Source organism: Manis javanica, chromosome 3 (genome assembly GCF_040802235.1).
Source record: "Manis javanica isolate MJ-LG chromosome 3, MJ_LKY, whole genome shotgun sequence".
Taxonomy (NCBI): domain Eukaryota; kingdom Metazoa; phylum Chordata; class Mammalia; order Pholidota; family Manidae; genus Manis; species Manis javanica.
In genome coordinates, this window is record NC_133158.1 from 134994491 (window position 1) to 135014712 (window position 20222).

The 20222-nt window shown below is 37.2% G+C and overlaps 1 protein-coding gene across 2 annotated transcripts in view; it reads right to left on the reverse strand.

Moving 5' to 3' along the window:
• PRKCI (protein kinase C iota) overlaps positions 1-20222 on the reverse strand; it is an 86454-nt gene that overhangs the window by 34366 nt on the left and 31866 nt on the right. Inside the window, exons 3-4 of one of the 2 annotated variants that reach the window (XM_017654615.3) lie at positions 11128-11217; positions 9465-9515 (exon numbers count right to left, since the gene is read on the reverse strand). In XM_017654615.3, the coding sequence (XP_017510104.1) occupies positions 9465-9515; positions 11128-11217 (141 nt within the window). Of the gene's footprint in view, positions 1-9464; positions 9516-9603; positions 9840-11127; positions 11218-20222 lie in introns of those variants that run through there. The other variant, XM_073232096.1, reaches the window with a different exon arrangement.

Below are 20222 nucleotides of genomic sequence, written 5' to 3' on the forward strand. Positions count from 1 at the left end.
CATGAATTATGAATGTTCTTAATGGCATCTAGAATGATGAATCTTTTCCAGAAGGTTTTCAATTTACTTTGCCAAGTTCATCAGAGGAATCACTATCTGTGGCAGCCACAGCCTTACAAATGTATTTCTTAATAAGACTTGAAAGTAGAAATGACTCTGATCCACGGGCTGCAAAATGGATGTGTGCTATCAAGCATAAATGTCCTATTAATCTCATGGTACATCTCCATCAGAGATCTTGGGTGACCAGGTGTGTTGTCAATGAGCAGTAATATTTCAAAAGAAATCTTTTTCTGAGCAGTAGGTCTCAAGTGTGGGCTTAAAATATTCAGTAAACTATGTCATAAATAATGTGCTGTCATCCAGGCTTTTTGGGCTGAGTAGGTTTAGCACAATTCAAAGGTCTCTAGGATTTTCAGGGTCAATGAGTATTGGCTTCAACTAAAAGTCACCAGCTGCACTAGCCCCTAATAGGAGAGTTGGTCTGTCCTTTGAATCTTTGAAGCCAGGCATTGACTTCTGTGTAGCTATTTAAGTCCTAGGTGGCATATAAGGCTTCCAACATAAGGTTGTTTCTACTTTGAAAATCTACTCTTTAGTGTAGCCACAGTCATTCATTATCTGAGCTAGATCTTCTCAATAACTTGCTGCAGCTTCTACATCAGCACTTGTTGCTTCACCTTGTACCTTTATGTTATGGAGATGGCTTCTTTTCCTAAACCTTATGAACCAATCTGTGCTAGCTTCAAACTTTTCTTCTTCAGCTTCCTTACCCCTTTCAGCTTTCAAAGAATTGAAGAGAGTTATTTAGGGTCTCATTCTGGATTAGGCTCTGGCTTAAGGGAATCTTGTAGCTGGTTTGGTCATCTATCCAGACCACTAAAGCTTTCTCCACATCAGCAGTAGGGCTGTTTAGGTTTCCTACTGTTTGTGTGTTCACTGGAATAGCACTTTTAATTTCCTTCAAAAGCTTTTCCTTTGCACTCACAACTTGGCTAATTGGTGCAAGAGGCCTAGCTTTTGGCCTATCTCACTAAGCTTCTGACATGCCTTCTTCACTAAGTTAGATCATTTCTGGCTTTTGATTTAAAGTGAGAGACATACAAATCTTTCACTTGAACACTTAGAAACCAGTATAGGGTTATTAATTGGCCTAATTTAAATACGGCTGTGTCTCAGAATAGGGAGATCTGAGGAAAAGGAGAGAGGGGAATGGCCAATGGGTAGAGCAGTCAGAACACATACAACATTTATCAATAAAGTTCATGTGTTACATGGGCACAGTTTGTGGGGCTCACAATTACAATAGTAATATCAAAGATCAATTATCACAGATAACCATAACAAATATAATAATGAAAAAGGTTGAAATATGACAATTACCAAAATGTGACACAGACACATGAAGTGAGCAAATAATGTTGGAAAAATTGTGCTGATAGACTTAACTGATGCAGGTTAAGCTCAATAAAATTAGGTATATACCTGTACTGTACAAAGGATACTTTGCAACCACAAGAATATTCCCTTCCCCAACAATCTTTTATCTAACGCTTTCATATCAATAGTTTTCCTAAACAAACTAAGAGTTTCCACAAAACCAAATCTAGTTTACTTGTGTAATTTTGGTTACACGAATCACTGTTATATATATTGTCGGTTAGTCATTAATAGTAATACTCCACAGTAATAGTAAATACTGTGGAAAGATTCTACTAGGTTTCTAAACTCATACTTAAAACAAATGTAGCACTAGGTTTACTGTTGAAAATTAAGATAGAAAAGACCAGTTGAAATGCTCTGAATTAGAATTCATAGAGGAAACATAGATACTTTGTTTTTAATTACTTATTGTTATGAGTAACCAAAGCAAAAAGGTTGTTAAAAATACCTTAACCTATTTCAGAAGCTTTTATGAATTACAAGTTGGTATATCCTAAATTTAAACATGTTACTGTGGCCTAGGAATTAAAATAGACAGAGATCACATTTACACTTATCAATTTCTCTCCAAGCTCTAGTTTAGTCATGTTTATTATACTGGGGGAGAAGTGGTATCAAAATACCCAGTAGGAAATTTTAAAGCGGGAAGGTGGGCATGAAACATACTAAAAAGTTAGGAAATGATATTTATCTGGCAAGTATGCCATAGGCCCAGAATAGATTTGGAGATGGGACAAGATCTGCTACAATGGCAAGCCTTTCAAAACTCTGGCTTTAACATTGAAAGGCCAGCTGCTTCTCCAAACAGCTCTGTGAAGGCAGTCTACACTGATTTTAATCCACCTGCCAGGAGAATGCCAATGAAATACTCCTAGCTGAATCCTAAATTTGGTCACTGTTTATCACTATTACTTCAGGGTTCTACCTATGCCTTATTTCTCCATCTTCCTATGTAGCTCATGGCCCCCATTCAATTCTATATACAAACACCCTCAGTTCATTAATTTTTTCTTCTCACCAAGTTCCAAGAAGAGTCACGGAATTAAAAGTTTAGAACTATTTCACTTAATTCAAAGCAAAACATTTACCACTTCTCCTTCTAAAGTCCTGGATATATGCTGTAACCACAAAAATGAAAATGAGTTGCCTAATGTCCACAAAAAATAAATTATAACCATATAGCAAAAGTAGTAACTTATGAACATCCATAAGTTTACATGTTTGAATTAGAGCAGTCCATATAGTTGTTTGACTCCTTCAATTCATCACATTAATGGTCAATCTCTAACCACTAGCTTGGACATTAAAAGGAAAATCCCCTAACAATTCTTAAGGATACATGCTGAAGTATTCACAGGTGAAATACCATGTCATTGACTTAACCTCAAATGGTAACAGCAAAAAAAATAAATAAACCTAAAACAAGTGGAAAATTCTCTCCACCAGATGATTAAAGATGTGAGAAGTGAGAAAGAAACTTCCTCAAAAACCACATATAATATGAAAATACAGCAAATACAAATAATCCTTAAGGAGCAACAGGAAAGACTACAGCAGACTGCCTACATCTGGGGAAAAGAGAAGATCTCATGGAAAAGGTAAAGTAGCAGAGCCATGATCCCGTGGGACCCAAACCCTTCCCCCATCCCAGCTCAACAGAAGGAAGAAAACAAACAGAGTGGGTGGGGTGTGGAGGCCTAGGACTGGTGAACACCCAGCAGTGGAGCTGCTCTAGAAGCAAGAACCTACATTACATGATGCTCTGGAGATTAGTGGGGTTGGAAAGCTAAGACAGGCAGAATACTCAGAGAGACTGAAATTCCAGCTATTGTGGAAAACAGGTACCCACAACTGGCCAATCCGGGACAAAAGAAAGGCGGGAATTCTGAGAGACTTTCCAACAGCAAGAGGGCTAAAGGGAAAAAGGTTGCATATAACTTGCTTCTCAGCAGAAAGGACAGGTGGATAAAATTGTTCCAGGCACTCAGTACAGCAGGTTAGGAACTTTCGGGAGCTTCAGGAACTCCATCCCCTGGCTGGCAACAGAGCCCTGAGGCCCACCACTGTGATATGCAGCCTGCTGTGCCTACCTCCCAGATGGCACCGGCTCACAAACCTGCTGCTCCCACAATTGCGCCAGGCCAACTATAGGGTGACCTGCCTACAGCAGCTACAGGGGCATAGCATAGAGGCTTTTCCCTGCATGCTCAGCCTCTGGCCCTGGCAGTGGAGCCAGGCACTGCAGCTGGGAATCAGGAAAGGGCTTTTTCCTCTGGCAAGCACCAGTGCTAATCGCCTGTGACCCCCCAGGATTGCTCCAAGTGCTGAGCAGAGCAGATCAGAGCTTCTGGGAACTAGAGGACACTGCCTACACAAAGTTTATACTGCATATTATTCATTACACATAAGAAACATCAAAGAACCTGGTACAAACGGAAATTCCACAAACACCAGAAAGAGGGCCAGGTGAAACTAAAATCACCAATCTCCCCAAAAAAGATTTCAAAATAAAAATCATAAACATGCTCATGGAGGTACAGAACAATATTGAAGACCTCAGGGAGAAACTCAAGAGATAGAAACTTTGAAAAATATAGTATCTGAAATGATAAATACAATGGAGGGATTTAAAAGCAGATTAGATGAGGTAGAAAGAGATGATAAATTAAATAGAAATTAGAGAACAGGAATACAAAGAAGCAGAGGCACAGAGAGAAAAAAGGACCGCTAGGAAACAAAGAATATTAAGAGAACTGTGTGACCAATCAAAATGAAACAATATTTGCATTACAGGGGTAACAGAAGAAGAAGAGAAAGAAAAAGGGACAGAAAGTGTCATTGAAGAAATAATTGCTGAGAACTTCCCCAATCTGGGGAAGAGATAGTCTCTCAGGCCATGGAAATGCACAGATCTCCCAACACAGGGGACCCAAGGAAGACAACACCAAGACATATAATAATTAGAAGGGCAAAGATCAAGGATAAGGACAGACTATCAAAAGCAGCCTGATAGAGAAAAAGATCACATACAAAGGAAAACCCATCAGACTATCACGAGGCTTCCCAACAGAAACCTTACACAGGCCAGAAGAGAGTGACATGATATATATGAAACAGAAGGGACTCAAAACAAGAATATTCTACCCAGCAAGATTATCATTTAAATTTGAAGGGGGGATTACACAATTTCCAGATAAGCTAAAGCTAAGAGAATTTACCTTCCACAAAACATCTCTACAGTGTATTCTGGAGAGACTGCTATAGATGGAAGTGCTCCAAAGGCTAAATAGCTGTCACCAGAGAAAATAAAACCACAGTAAAGGAAGTAGACCAATTAATTACTAAAAAAAATGGACAACTGTATCAACTACCCCAAAAGTTAGTCAAGGGATACACAAAGAGTACAGAATATGACACCTAATATATAAAGAACGGAGGAGGAAGAAAAAGAACAGAGGAAAAAAAAACCTTTAGATTGTGTTTCAAATAGAGTATTAAGAGAGTTAAGTTAGACTATCAGATAGTAAAGAAGCTACCCTCGAACCTTTCATAACCATGAATCTAATGCCTATAATGGCACTAAGTACATATCTATTGATAATCACCCTAAATGTAACCGGACTGAATGCACCAATCAAACGAATACAGAGTCACTGAATGTATTAAAAAAACAAGACCCGACTATATACTGCCTAAAAGAGATTCACTACAAATCCAAAGACACACACAGATTAAAAGTGAAGGGATGGAAAAAGATATTTCATGAAGCTGAAAGGAAGAAAAAAACAGGAGTTGCAGTACTTGTATCAGACAAAATAGATTTCAAAACAAAGAAAGTCACAAGAGACAAAGAAGGACATTACATAATGATAAAGGGGTCAATCCAACAAGAGGACATAAGCATTATAAATATCTATGCACCCAACATAGGAGTCCCTACACATGTGAAATGAATACTAACAGAATTAAAGGGGGAAAAATAATGCAATGCATTCATTTTAGGAGACTTCAACACACCACTCACTCCAAAGGACAGATTAACCAGACAGAAAATAAGTAAGGAAACAGAGGCACTGAGCAACACAGTAGAAAAGATGGACCCAACACACATCTACAGAACATTCCACCCAAATTCAGCAGGATACACATCCTTCTCACGTGCACATGAAACATTTTCAAGAACACATCATATACTAGCAACAAAAAGAGCCTCGGTAAATTCAAAAACATTGAAATTGTACCAACCAGCTTCACAGACAACAAAGGTATGAAACTACAAATAAATTATGCAAAGAAAACAAACAAGCCCACAAACACATGTAGGCTTATAACATGCTCCTAAATAATCAATGGATCAATGATCAAATAAAAACAGAGATTAAGCAATATGTGGAGATAAATGACAATAACTCAACACAGGAAAATCTGTGGGATGCAACGATGGCCATCCTAAGAAGGAAGTATATTGCAATACAGGACACCTCAGGAAAGAAGAACAATCCACTATGATCAGTCTAAACTCACAATAAATGAACCTAAAAAAAGAAGAACAAGTGAGGCCCAAAGTCAGTAGGAGGAGGGACATTAGAGCATAAATAAATAAATTTGAGAGAACAAAACAACAGAAAGAATGAATGAAACCAGGAGCTGGTTATTCAAGAAAATAAACAAAATAGATAAAACCCCTAGTCAGACTTACCAAGAAAAAAGAGTCTTTACACATAAACAGAAACAGAAATGAGAAAAGAAAAATCACTACAGACAACACAGAAATACAAAGAATCATGAGAGAATACTATGAAAACTTATATGCTAACAGAATGGATACCCTAGAAGAAATGAACAACTCTCTAGAAAAATACAACCTTCCAAGGCTGACACAGGAAAAAACAGAAAATCTGAATAGACCAATTACCAGCAAGGAAATTGAACTGGTAATCAAAAAACTACCTAAGAACAAAACTCCTGGAACAGATGGTTTCACTGCTCAATTTTATCAAATACTTAGTGAAGACCTAATGCCCATCCTCCTTACAGTTTTCCAAAGAGAAGAGGAGGGAATACTCCCAAACTCATTCTATGAGGCCAGTAACACTCTAATACCAAAACCAGGCAAAGACACCACAAAAAAAGAAAATTATAGACCAATATCCTTGATGAACACAGATGCAAAAATCCCCAACAAAATACTAGTAAACCGAATTCAAAAATACATTAAAAAGATCATCTACCATGATCAAGTAGGATTTACTCCAGGGATGCAAAGGATGGTACAACATTCAAAAGTCCATCATCATACACCACATCAACAAAAAGGAAAAAAAATACGTGATCATCTCCATAGATGCTGAAAGAGCATTTGTCAAAATTCAACATCCAACCATGATAAAAACACTCTCAACAAAATGGGTATAGATGGCAAGCACCTCAACATAATAAAGGCCGTATATTACAAACCCACAGCCAACAGCATACTTAACAGCAAAAAGCGGAAAGCTTTTCCTTTAAGATAGGAACAAGACAAGGATGCTCTCTCTTCCAACTTTTATTCAACATAGTACTGGAGGTCCTCGCCACGGCAATCAGACAACATAAAGAAACAAAAGGCATCCAGATTGGTAAAGATGTGAAGTTGTCCTTGCCTGCAGATGACATGATATTGTATATAAAAAACCCTAAAGAATCCATCCCAAAACTACTAGAATATCTGAATTCAGCAAAGCTGCCGGTACAAAATTAATATGCAGAAATCTGTTGCTTTCCCATATACTAACGATGAACCATCAGAAAGAGAAATCAGGAAAACAATTCCATTCACAATTGCATCAAAAAGAATAAAATACCTAGGAATAAACCTAACCAAGGAGGTGAAAGACCTATACCCTGAAAACTACAAGACACTCATGAGAGAAATTAAAGAAGACACCAATAAATGGAAATACATCCAATGCTCATGGATAGGAAGAATTAATATTGTCAAAATGGCCATCCTGCCTAAAGCCATCTACAGATTCAATGCAATCCCTATAAAAATACCAATAGCATTCTTCAACGAACTAGAGCAAATACTTCTAAAATTCATATGGAATTACAAAAAACCCCAAATAGCCAAAGCAATCCTAGAAGGAAGAATAAAGCTGGGGGTATACACTCCCTGACCTCAAGCTCTACTAGAAAGCCAGTGTTCAAGTCAATCTGGTACTGGCACAAGAACAGACCCATAGGTCAATGGAACAGACAGCCCAGATAGAAACCCAAGCATATATGGCCAATTAATATACACTAAAGGAGCCATGGATTATCCAATAGGGAAATGACAGTCTCTTCAACTGGTGTTGGCAAAACTGGACAGCTACCTGCAGGAGATTGAAACTGGATTATTGTCTAACCCCATACACAAAAGTAAACTCAAAATGGATCTAAGACCTGAACATAAGTCATGAAACCATAAACCTCTCAGGAGAAAACATAGGCAAACATCTCCTGAATATAAACATGAGCAACTTTTTTCTGAATGCATCTCCTCAGGCAAGGGAACAAAAGCAAAAATGAACAAATGGGACTACATCAAGCTCAAAAAGCTTCTGAATAGCAAAGGACACCATCAGCAGAATAAAAGGGCATTTACAGTATGGGAGAATATATTTGTAAGTGACTTATCCAACAAGGGGTTAACATCCAAAATATATAAAGAACTCACACCTCAAGACCCAAAGAGCAAATAATCATATTAAAAAATGGGTAGAGGATATGAACAGACAATTCTCCAAAGTAGAAATTCAGATGGCCAATAGGCACATGAAAAGATACTCTGCACAGCTAATTATCAGGGAAATGCAAATTAAAACCACAATGAGATATCACCTCACACAAGTAAGGATGGCCAACACAGAAAAGACTAGGAATAACAAATGCTGGCGAGGATGCAGAGAAAGGGGAACCCTCCTACACTGCTAGTGGGAATATAAATTAGTTCAACCATAGTATAAAGTAATATGGACGTTCCTCAAAAACCTAAAAATAGAAATACCATTTGACCCAGAAATTCCACTCCTAGGAATTTACCCAAAGAAAATAAGATCACAAATTAAAAAGACATATGCTCCCCTATGTTTATCACAACAGTATTTACAACAGCCAAGACATGGAAGCAATCTAAATGTCCATCAGTAGATGAACGGATAAAGAAGAGGTGGTACATACATACAACAGATTATTATTCAGGCATAAAAATACAAATCCTCCTATTTGCAACAACATGGATGGAGCTGGAGGGTATTATGCTCAGTGAAATAAGCCAGGTGGAGAAGGACAAGTATCAATGATTTCACTCATTTATGGAGTATAACAACAAAGCAAAATGGAGCAAAACAGCAGCAGACTCAAAAACTCCAAGAAGGGACTAGCTGTTACCAAAGTGCACAGAGAAGACAAGTAGTGACTCTGTGGCATCTTACTACACTGATGGACAGTGACTGCAGTGGGGTGTGGGGGGACTTGATAATATGGGTGAATGTAGTAACTACAATGTTGATCATGTGAAACCTTCATAAGAATGTATATCAATGATACCTTAATAAAAAATAAATAAGTGTATTTATTATGTATATGCACATATGTGTTATGTGTGCACACATAGAGGCAGAGATACAGCCATCACAGAAAATGATAATATTTGGTGAATGTAGGCAAAGGATATATGAGTATTTTTGTTCTCAATGTTCTTTCAACTTTTCCATAGGTTTGAAAATTTTCAGAATTAAAACCAGGAAGAAATATGACTTAAAATTTACTGAATCCTTTCAAATGTGCAATAGACAATTATATCAGTAAATTTAACTAAGAACTACCTGACTTTGATTCTGTAAAAGTAGAGAGTTCAGGCAGTTGCAAATATGCTTCAAATTATTGAAGAATGGAAAAGAAATCAAATTAATTAAAGGTTGTATTTCTGATTTATTTTCACTTGTGCTATTGTATGAAAAATAACTCTACTCAAATTATGAAGTATAAACACTCACTATCTTCTCCTGGACAGGGCATTCCAGGACGTTCTGGTACACAAGGGAATACTGAAAAAATAAATAAAATTAAATTAATATAGCATATTTAAGACATACAAATTAATTAGAATTTTAAATTCAAACATCAAAAACTGACCCAAATTTCAATCTGACCCTCTCTTGACATAAGGTAATTGGTATGTGGTCAGAATCATTTTTTGAAGAGATCCATTCTACGAAGGGTATATGAAAAAACTTTTTATGAAAATAAACATCCATAAGCAATGCATTAGAAGCTTAAATTACTCATTCTAGTCCTTGATATGTCACTATATTTTTGGCCTTAGAAAAATCATTAACTACTATTTTTTAAGTCCTTGTTGTGGTGACAAGTTTACTTCAATGAAGAATTACAATTAAATTACAAAAATGTACACACAAACCACTTTTATGACTATAAATCATTACAGTTCTTAAAAGATGTATACTAAATTTACGAAGAAATTACACCAGAAACAGTACCAAATCTAAAAGTATAAGTTTTATCTTAGGAACTATCAATTTATAAACATGCTAATTCAGACCATTTTTATAAAGAGATAGAATATAAAGAAACAGTAATTTTATGGACATCTAATCAACTATCTATAGTCTGATGTACAAAGGACATGGTTTAATAAAGAGCACAGAGTATGGAAAGTACAATTCCTAATATATTTTTAAAAGTTGAAATATAAGGCAACCTTGGAAAACATATCTGTGATATAGTATAGAAGGCAAAAAAACTTAAAACAAACTAATAGTACTGATCAATCATTTCTTTAAACATTCATTGTAGATTTATTCTAGAAAAAGATGAGCAAAAAAGTGGATTACTTCTAAAGTTCTACCAGGATCTCAACAAATTAAGTTATGGATCCTTTGGGAGTCACTATGTCAAATTCTTTGAAAAAATCTACTGTTTTTTAAAATAAACAAGGTAAAGAAAATAAAAAGGAATAACAACAAGGTATTGAAAGGGCTCATTATACTTAGGGTAAGATTTCTCAAAGCTCTCAAAAATGTTACATGAAATATTGCAAGTGGGTTCTACATGATGCAGTTTTAGGGGGTATCATGGTAGAATGAAAAGAACATCCATTTGGAATCAGAATACCTAGATTCACAAGCCAGGTGTACAATGTACCAGTCAATGATGACTGAGTTTAGGTCTCTTTACCACTACCCACTACTCTTAGGCTTGCTGATTTTTAATGCATGTCTATCATAACTATGTAAGTGGTTTCACTGTTAACCCTTAAAGAAAAGAAAGGACATTTAAGATACCTTACCTTTGGAGATCATTATCTGCATACAATACAAAACTGCAGAGAGATGATTTATGCTCTACTAGACTCTCAATTCTTAAATTCTATCCTAAACTTTGCTGTGAAACAGAGAGATAATCAGTTAAATACCCTAGAAGGCATACCCATAACAAAATCCTCAAGACTGTAAGAAGCTGATTGATTTGATCTTCTCTAGCATTTAAGAAACTACTGTGTAAGGACAGTTACATAGTGATGAGGGATAGAGCTTAAGAAAATGACATCAGGATTATGTTTTAAAATGGTCAAGAATATAGGGCTTTTTGAAAAAAAAATGTATAGTTCTAAAAGAGTAAGAAATGACTACTCTTTACCATGAATCAAGAGTTCAGAATCCTTGTTTAGTTCATAAAGCCTAAAGGCTTCTTCTAACTCCAACTGAGATGACACTGTACATGGGTCTCCTAAAAAATACAAAAGATAAGGTAAAGCTCACTTTTCAAATCCTGTAAATGTGATAATTAGTAAACAATTTCCATTATTTAAAATCTTAAAAGAAAACAAGTACATATATATACAGAGAAATATTTGTCAAGGACAAATTTTCAGATACTTAGACAAGTCTCTTCTCTTTTGGGAACATAACTCCCATTTTTTATTTCCATAAAACATTACATAAGGTTCATAGATACCAAATATTATACATAAAACTGTAATTCTCAGTAATATATATATATTCAAAATATAGCAAACATTTCTATCCTGACCACATTTTGGACTGTCACTGCAATATGATTAATGGCCAGGGGCAAGCTTTCTGTTACCTATTTCTTTAAGAGAGGAAGTAAAAGTGGTTCCACTGCCACAATGTTTGGTTACAGGTCACCATGTAATTATTTCATCAAATTTTTCTTTCATCTAAAAGCTTGCTCAAGAGGTACATTGCTTCATTCTAGCTGACCTCTAGAAAGGAGCCCAGCTCCTGAAGTACTCTGGACTGAAAAGCCATCCTACTTGAGATGCTTTTAAATGTAAATGCACAGTTTTAGTAAACTTACACACACAGAGAAGAAGAAAGAAATACCTCCGTTAGTCAACCAGCCAAAGAATCGAGTCATCCCTAGCAAGCAACGAGATGGCACATCTCCCTGTACAATGGCATTCCTTTGCTCATTCCTGTGGTTACACCAAACGTTACCACATACAAGATGCCAACCCTATCCAAACCTCAGTCACTCTCAGCAGAGAACTTGGTCTACTGCTTGAGAGAAAAATGAAGCCAACCCCTTCCTGCTGCTTCAAAGTAGTGAGTGTCTCTGTGTTTTCCTCCAACTTAGCCATTGAATCCCTTCTTCCTTTCGTCTTCTCTGGGCCCTTATTCCATTTACCCCACCTCAGTTCCACTTTCATTTTTACTTTTCTTCCACTAGTTCTTCTCAGACACAAGCATGTTGAATCTCTCTCTCAAAAGTCTCTCACTCAGGTTTCCATTCCACTCACTCAAAAGCCACATGTCTCAAGAGTAAACTAGACTGAAATTGAAGGTGGATGGGCAAGAAGAAGGGGAAGAAAAAAAGGGTCTTGGATTTTTTACTTTATACTTTTCTTTTGCATTTTTAAATCATAGGTTTATCGTCTTTTAGATTTATTAGAAACAACTTGTCTTAGCATCAAGAGTGATCCCAACCTCTCACCATGTTCCCATTTCCGTGCATTTCTCAAAATTCTGCTATCAGTTTTAGTCCAAACAATCCTCTTCAACTGTATCTAAGGTCATAAAAACAGCTGAAGAAATCAATGGTATTTCTGTCTTCATTCTAGTTAACCTCTTTATAACCTAACAAAGTTGCCCACTGACTATTTACAGAAATCTCCTCATTTATCAACTATTAACTTACTTTAGAAAATTTCAAGTATATTACAAAATCCTGTTTTACTGCACAGCCCCTCACTTATCCCTTCTCCACTGTACCATCTTGAATAAATCCCTACACCCCTAGATAAAAAAAAAAATCCTTAGTATACTCACAATGCCATTATAAACCTATAAAATTGAACAAAAATTCACTCTAATGTACCCAAACATAAGCATTTGCAAAAGAATGAAGTTAAACCTTTACCTTAACACTACAAATAAAAATTCCTCCAAAAGGATCAAAGTCTTAAACATAACAGGTAAAACTACAAAATTCTTGGAAGAAAGTAGAAAGAGAAAGCTTCATGACACTGGGTTTGGCAATGATTTCTTGGATATGACACCAAAAGCAGAGGCAAGAAAAAAAATTGGTCTACATAAAAATTTAAAATGTTTGTGTATCAAAGGTCACTATCAACACAGTGAAAAGAAAATCCATGGGAGAAAATATTTGGAAATCACATATCTGATAAAGGATTAATATCCACAAAATGTGGTATATACAGGGACTCCAAGATTATAAAGATGGCGGCATGAGAGGTGAGACAGAGAACTCCTCCCAAAACCACATACAATAGGAAAATATAGTTAATACAACTAATCCTAAAAGAGCAAAAGGAAAGAAGGCTGTGCCAGACTGCATACACCTGGAGAACAGAGCAGACTTCACAAAACAGGGTAACATACCAAAGTCTTGATCTGGGAGGACCCAAGCTCTTCCCCCACCCTGATCACCAGCAAGAGGAAGAGAAACGGAGTGGGGAGGGGGTGGAAGCCTAGGACTGCTTGAACACCCAGCCCTGGAGATCTGCTTTGGGAGCACAAACCTACACTGCATGGTGATCTGGAGATTAGCGGGGCTGGAAAGCTAAGACAGGTGGAATACTTGGAGAGACTGAGATTCCAGCCATTTCTGGAGGACAGGGATCGACATCCAGCTGCTGTGGGACAAAGGAAAGGCAGGCAGTCTGACAGGCTTCCTAGCAGTGAGAGGGCTGCTGAAGGGGTGGGGACTGTACAGAGCTTGCTGCAATGGAGAAGACATAGGTGGACAAAGTTGTCAGGGAGCACTCTGCCCAGCAGGTTGGGAACTTCCAGGAGCTTCAGGCACTCAATCCCCCTGGCTGGCTACTCAGCTCTGAGGCCCCCCCACTGTGATAAGAAGCCTGCTGTGCCTTCCTCCTGGCCTAAAAGCACTGGCTCAAAAATTGGCAGTTGCTGCTCTGGCATCAGGCCAGCCAGTGGGAGGCACCGTCTATGGTAGCTACAAACGAGAAGCACAGAGGCTTACACCTGTGTGCTCAGTCCACTGGTTCTGACAGTGGAGATGGGCACTGCAGCCGGGAATCAGGTAACAGCTCTTTCCCCCCACCCCAGGCACCAGCACTGCTTCCCTGTGACCCCCAACATCACTCCAGGGGCTGAGCAGCTCCAGAGACTAGAGCTTCTAGTCACTAGAGGAGGCCACACACAAATATGAAATGTCAAAGGAACCTGGGTCAACCCAAAATCTCACAAACACGGGCCCAACTGAAACTGAACTCACCAATCTTCCTGAAAGAGAGTTAAAAAAAAAATCATAAACATTCTCATGGAGGTATACAAAAATATTCAAGAATCCAGGGATGAATTTAGGATAGAGATTGAAATCCCCTATCAGAAATGAAACATACAATGGAGGGATTGAAAAGAAGATTGGATGTAGTAGAAGTGACAGTAAATGGAATAGAAATTAGAGAAGAGGAATACAAAGAAGCTGAGGCACAGAGAGAAAAAGGGATCTCTAGGAATAAAAGAATATCGAGAGAACTGTGTGACCAATCCAACGGAACAATATTTGCATTATAGAGCTATTAGAAGAAGAAGAAGAGAGAGAGAGAAAGGATAGAAAGGGCCTTTGAGGAGGTAATTGCTGAAACTTAACCAGTCTGGGGAAGGAGATATTCTCTCAGGCCATGGAGGTGCAAAGATCTCCCAACACAAGGGACCCAAGGAAGACAACAGCAAGACATATAATAATTTAAATGGCAAAGATCAAGGATAAGGACAGACTTTTAAAACCAGCTAGAGGGAGAAAAAACATCACATACAGAGGAAAACCCATCAGGCTATCATTAGACTTCTCAACAGAAACATTACAAGCCAGAAGGGAGTGGCATGATATATTTAATGCAATGAAACAGAAGGGACTCGAGCCAAGAATACTCTATCTGGCAAGATTATCATTTAAATTTGAAGGAGGGAGTAAACAATTTTCAGATAAGCAAAAGCTGAGAGAATTTACATCCCACAAACCACCTCTACAGTGTATTTTGGAGGGACTTCCATAAAGTGTTCCTAAGGCTAAATAGCTATCACCAGGGGAAATAAAAACACAGTAAAGAAAGAAGAATAATTAATTACTAAGCACATGCAAAATCGAATAAACTACTCCCAAAAGACAATCAAGGGATAAACAAAGAGTACAGAATATGATACCTAATATATAAAGAATGGAGGAGGAAGAAAAAGGAGGGGAAAAAAAAGAATGATTAGGTTGTGTTTGTAATAGCATACTAAGTCGTTAAATTAGACTGTAAGATAGTAAGGGAGTTAGTTACCTTAGACCTCTGGTAACCACGAATCTAAAATCTGCAATGGCAATAAGTACATACCTATTGATAATCACCCTAAGTGTAAATGTACTGAATGCACCAATCAAAAGATACAGAGTCACTGAATATATTAAAAAAACAAGAGCCGTTTATACACTGCTTACAAGAGACTCACTTCAAACCCAAGACATACACAGACTGAAAGTAAAGGGATGGAAAAAATATTTCATGAAACTAATAGGGAGAAAAAAGCAGGAGTTGCAGTACTTGTATCAGACAAAATAGACTTCAAAACAAAGAAAGTAACAAGGGACAAAGAAGGATATTACATAATGATAAAGAGGTCAGTCCAACAAGAGGACATAACCATTATAAACATCTACTCACCCAAAATAGGAGTACCTACATATGCGAAATAAATACTAACAGAATTAAAAGTGGAAAGACAATGCAATGCATTCATTTTAGGAGACTTCAACACACCACTCACTCCAAAGGACAGATCAACCAGACAGAAAATTAGTAAGGAGACAGAGGCATTTAGCAACACATTAGAAAAGATGGACCTAACAGGTATCTACAGAACACTCCATCCAAAAGGAGCAGGATGCACATTCTTCTCAAGAGCACATGGAACATTTCAAGAATAGATCATACACTAGGCCACAAAAAGAGCCTCAGTAAATGCAAAAACATTGAAATTGTACCAACCACCTTCTCAGACAACAAAGGTATGAAACTAGAAATAAATTACACAAACAAAACAAAAAAGCCCAAAAACACACGGAGGTCTTAATAACATGCTCCTAAATCAATGACCAAATAAAAACAGAGATCAGGCAATATATGGAGATAAATGACAACAATTATTCAACACCACAAAATCTGTGGAACATAGCAAAGGTCATGCTAAGAGGGAAGTATATTGCAATACAAGGCCTACCTCAGGAAAGAATAAATCCCATATGAACACTCTAAACTCACAATTAATGAAACTAGAAAAAGAAGAACAAATGAGGCCCAAAGTCAGTAGAAGGAGGGATATAATAAAGATAAGAGCAAAAATATATGAAGTTTAGAAGACTAAAACAATAGGAAGAATCAATGAAAGCAGGAGCTGGTTCTTCAAGAAAATAAACAAAATGGATAAACCCCTAGCCAGACTAATCAAGATAAAATGGTCTACACACATAAGCAGAATTAGAAATGAGAAAGGAAAAATCACTATGGATACCACAAAAATACAAAGAACTATGAGAGAGTACTATGAAAAACTATATGCTAACAAACTGGATAACCTAGAAGAAACAGACAACTTTCTAGAAAAATACAATCTTCAAAGGCTGACACAGGAAGAAACAGAAATTCTGAATAGACCAATTACCAGCAAGGAAATTGAATTGGTAATCAAAAAACTACCTAAGAACAAAATCCCTGGAGCAGATGGTTTTACTACTAAATTTTATCAAACATTTAGTGAAGACCAAATGCCCACCCTTACAGTTTTCCAAAAAGTGGTAGAGGAGGGAATACTCCCAAACTCATTTAACAAGGCCAGCATCACTCTAATAGCAAAACCAGGTAAAGACACCACAAAAAAAGAAAATTACAGACCAATATCCCTGATAAACATAGATGCAAAAATACTCATCAGAATATTAGCAAACCAAATTCAGAAATACATCAAAAAGGTCATCCATCATGATCGAGTACGATTTATTCCAGGGATGCAAGGATGGTACATTAGAAAATCCATCAACATTATCCACCACATCAACAAAAAAGACAAAAACCACATGATCATCACCACAGATGTTGAAAAAGCATTTGACAAAATTCAACATCCATTCATGATAAAAACTCTCAACAAAATAGGGAATAGAGGGCAAGTACCTGAACATAACACAGGCCATATATGACAAACCTACAGGCAACAGCATACTTAACAGCAAGAAGCTGAAAACTTTTCCTTTAAGATTGGGAACAAGATCGTTATGCTTCAGAAGATTGGAGACTGACGAGAATTAGGCTTGAGATGGATTAATGATTGTACATTGAGCACTGACCCCCCTATACTGAATTTTATTGTTGTTAACAACCATTTGATCAATAAATATGAGAGATGCCCTCTCAAAAAGAAAAAAAATGATTTCATCAGAAAAAAAAAAAAAAGGATTGGGAACAAGACAAGGGCGCCCACTATCCCCACATTTATTCAACATAGTTCTGAAGGTCCTAGTCACAGCAATCAGACAACACAAAGAAATAAAAGGCATCCAGATTGGCAAGGAAAAAGTCAAACTGTCTCTGATTGCAGATGACATGATATTGTACATTAAAAACCCTAAAGAATCCACTACAAAACTACTAGATCTAATATCTGAATTCAGTAAAGTTGCAGGATACAAAATTAATATACAGAAATCTATTGCATTCCCATACACTAACAATGAACTAGCAGAAAGAGAAATCAGGAAAACAATTCCATTCACAATTGCATCAAAAAGAATAAAATACATAGGAATTAACCTAACAAAGAAGTGAAAGACCTATACTCTGAAAACTAGAAGACACTCCTGAGAGAAATTAAAGATACCAATAAATGGAAATACATCCCGTGCTCATGGATAGGAAGAATATTGTCAAAATGGCCACCCTGCCTAAAGCAATCTACAGATTCAATGCAATCCCTATCAAAATACCAACAGTATTCTTCAACAAACAAGAGCAAATATTTCTAAAATTCATATGGAACCACAAAAGACCCCACGTAGCCAACGCAATCCTGAGAAGGAAGAATAAAGCAGAGGGGATTATGCTCTCCGATTTCAAACTTTACTACAAAGTCACAGTAATGAAGACAATTTGGTACTGGCACATGAACAGACCCATAGACCAGTGGAAAAGACTAGAGAGGCTGGATATAAACCCAAGCACATATGGTCATTAACATATGATAAAGAAGCCATGGGGGAAATGAGAGCCTCTTCAACAACTGATGTTGGCTAAACTGGACAGCTACACGCAAGAGAATGAAACTGGATTACTGTCTAACCCCATACACAAAAGTAAACTCAAAATGGATCAAAGACCTGAATGTAAGTCATGAAACCATAAAACTCTTAGAAGAAAACATAGGCAAAAATCTCCTGAATATAAACATGAACATCTTTTTCCTGAATGCATCTCCTCAGGCAAGGGAAACAAAAGCAAAAATGAACACATGGGACTACATCATGCTAAAAACCTTCTGTACAGCAAAGGATAACAGCAACAGAACAAAAAAGCATCCTACAGTATGGGAGAATATATTCATAAACAACATATCTGACAAGGGGTTAACATCCAAAATATACAGAGAACTAACATGCCTCAACACTCAAAAAGCAAATAACCCTATTAAAAAATGGGTGGAGGATATGAACAGACACCTCTCCAAAGAAGAAATTCAGATGGCCAACAGGCACATGAAAAGATGCTCCACATCACTAATTATCAGGTAAACGCAAATTAAAACCACAATGAGATATCACCTCATACCATTTAGGGTGGCGAACATAGAAAAGACTAGGAACAACAAATGCTGGCGAGGATGCGGAAAAAGGGGAACTCTCCTACACCGCTGGTGGGAATGTAAAATAGTTCAACCATTGTGGGAAGCAGTTTGGAGGTTCCTCAAAAACCTAAAAATAGAAATACCATTTGACCCAGGAATTTCACTCCTAGGAATTCACCCAAAGAAAACAACTTCTCAGATTTAAAAAGACATATGCACCCATATGTTTATTACAGCACAATTTATAATAGCAAGGAAATGGAAACAACCTAAGTGTCCATCAGTAGATGAATGAATAAAGAAGATGTGGTACATATACACAACAGAATAGTATTCAACCATAAGAAAGAAACAAATCCTACCATTTGCAACAACATGGATGGAGCTAGAGGGTATTATGCTCAGTGAAATAAGTCAGGCAGAGAAAGACAAATACCAAATGATTTCCCTCATTTGTGGAGTATAACAATGAAGCAAAACTGAAGGACAAAATAGCAGCAGACTTACAGACTCCAAGGGACTAGTGGTTATCAAAGGGAAGGGATGGGGAAGGGATGGGGAAGGGTGGGTGGGGAGGGAGGAAGAAGGGGATTGTGAGGTATCATGATTGGTACACGTGTGTGTGGAGTCACAGGGAAGACAGTGTAGCTCGGAGAAGACAAATAGGGTCTTTGTGGCATCTTACTACAGTGATGAACAGTGACTATAATGGGGTATGGGGGTGGACTCGATAATAAGGGTGAATATAATAACCACATTGTTTTTCTTGTGAAACCTTCATAAGAGTGTATATCAATGATACCTTAATAAAAAATAAATAAATAAAATGTGGTATTTACAAAAGAATACTATTTAGCCTTAAAAGGTAAGGAAAATCTGACACATGCTACAACATGGTTGAACCCTGAGGACATTTATGGTAAGTGAAATAAGCCAGTCACAAAAGGACAAGTCTTATTGTATGAACTAAGAAAAAGCCACAAAGTGGTGCTATCCTAGTTCTAAGCTTCCACTTTAAAAAGGTCTGGCACCTTTTGCTTTTTGTGCTTTTAGGAACTGTAAGAAGTTCAGTTACAGAGAACGGCAAAGAGAGCAGAAGTCCTGAGACTACGTAGACAGAGAACCAACCATGCCAGCACCCCAGGTGGTCCTCCACATGCCTCCAGATGGAGCTGCCGTCTGACTGCCACTACATGAGAGACATCAAGTGAGACCAGCAGAGCCAATTTACAGAAGTGTGAGAGATTATACAATAGAATGGTGGGTTTTTTAAAAGACCAGTAAACTGTGACGTGATGTGTTATGAAAAATTTCCTTCCTAAATCTTTCAAGCTAAATCCTGAAATTCTGTGAATTGTATAAGATCCAGAACAAATACCATCACTTTTGAAAAGCCTTACCTAC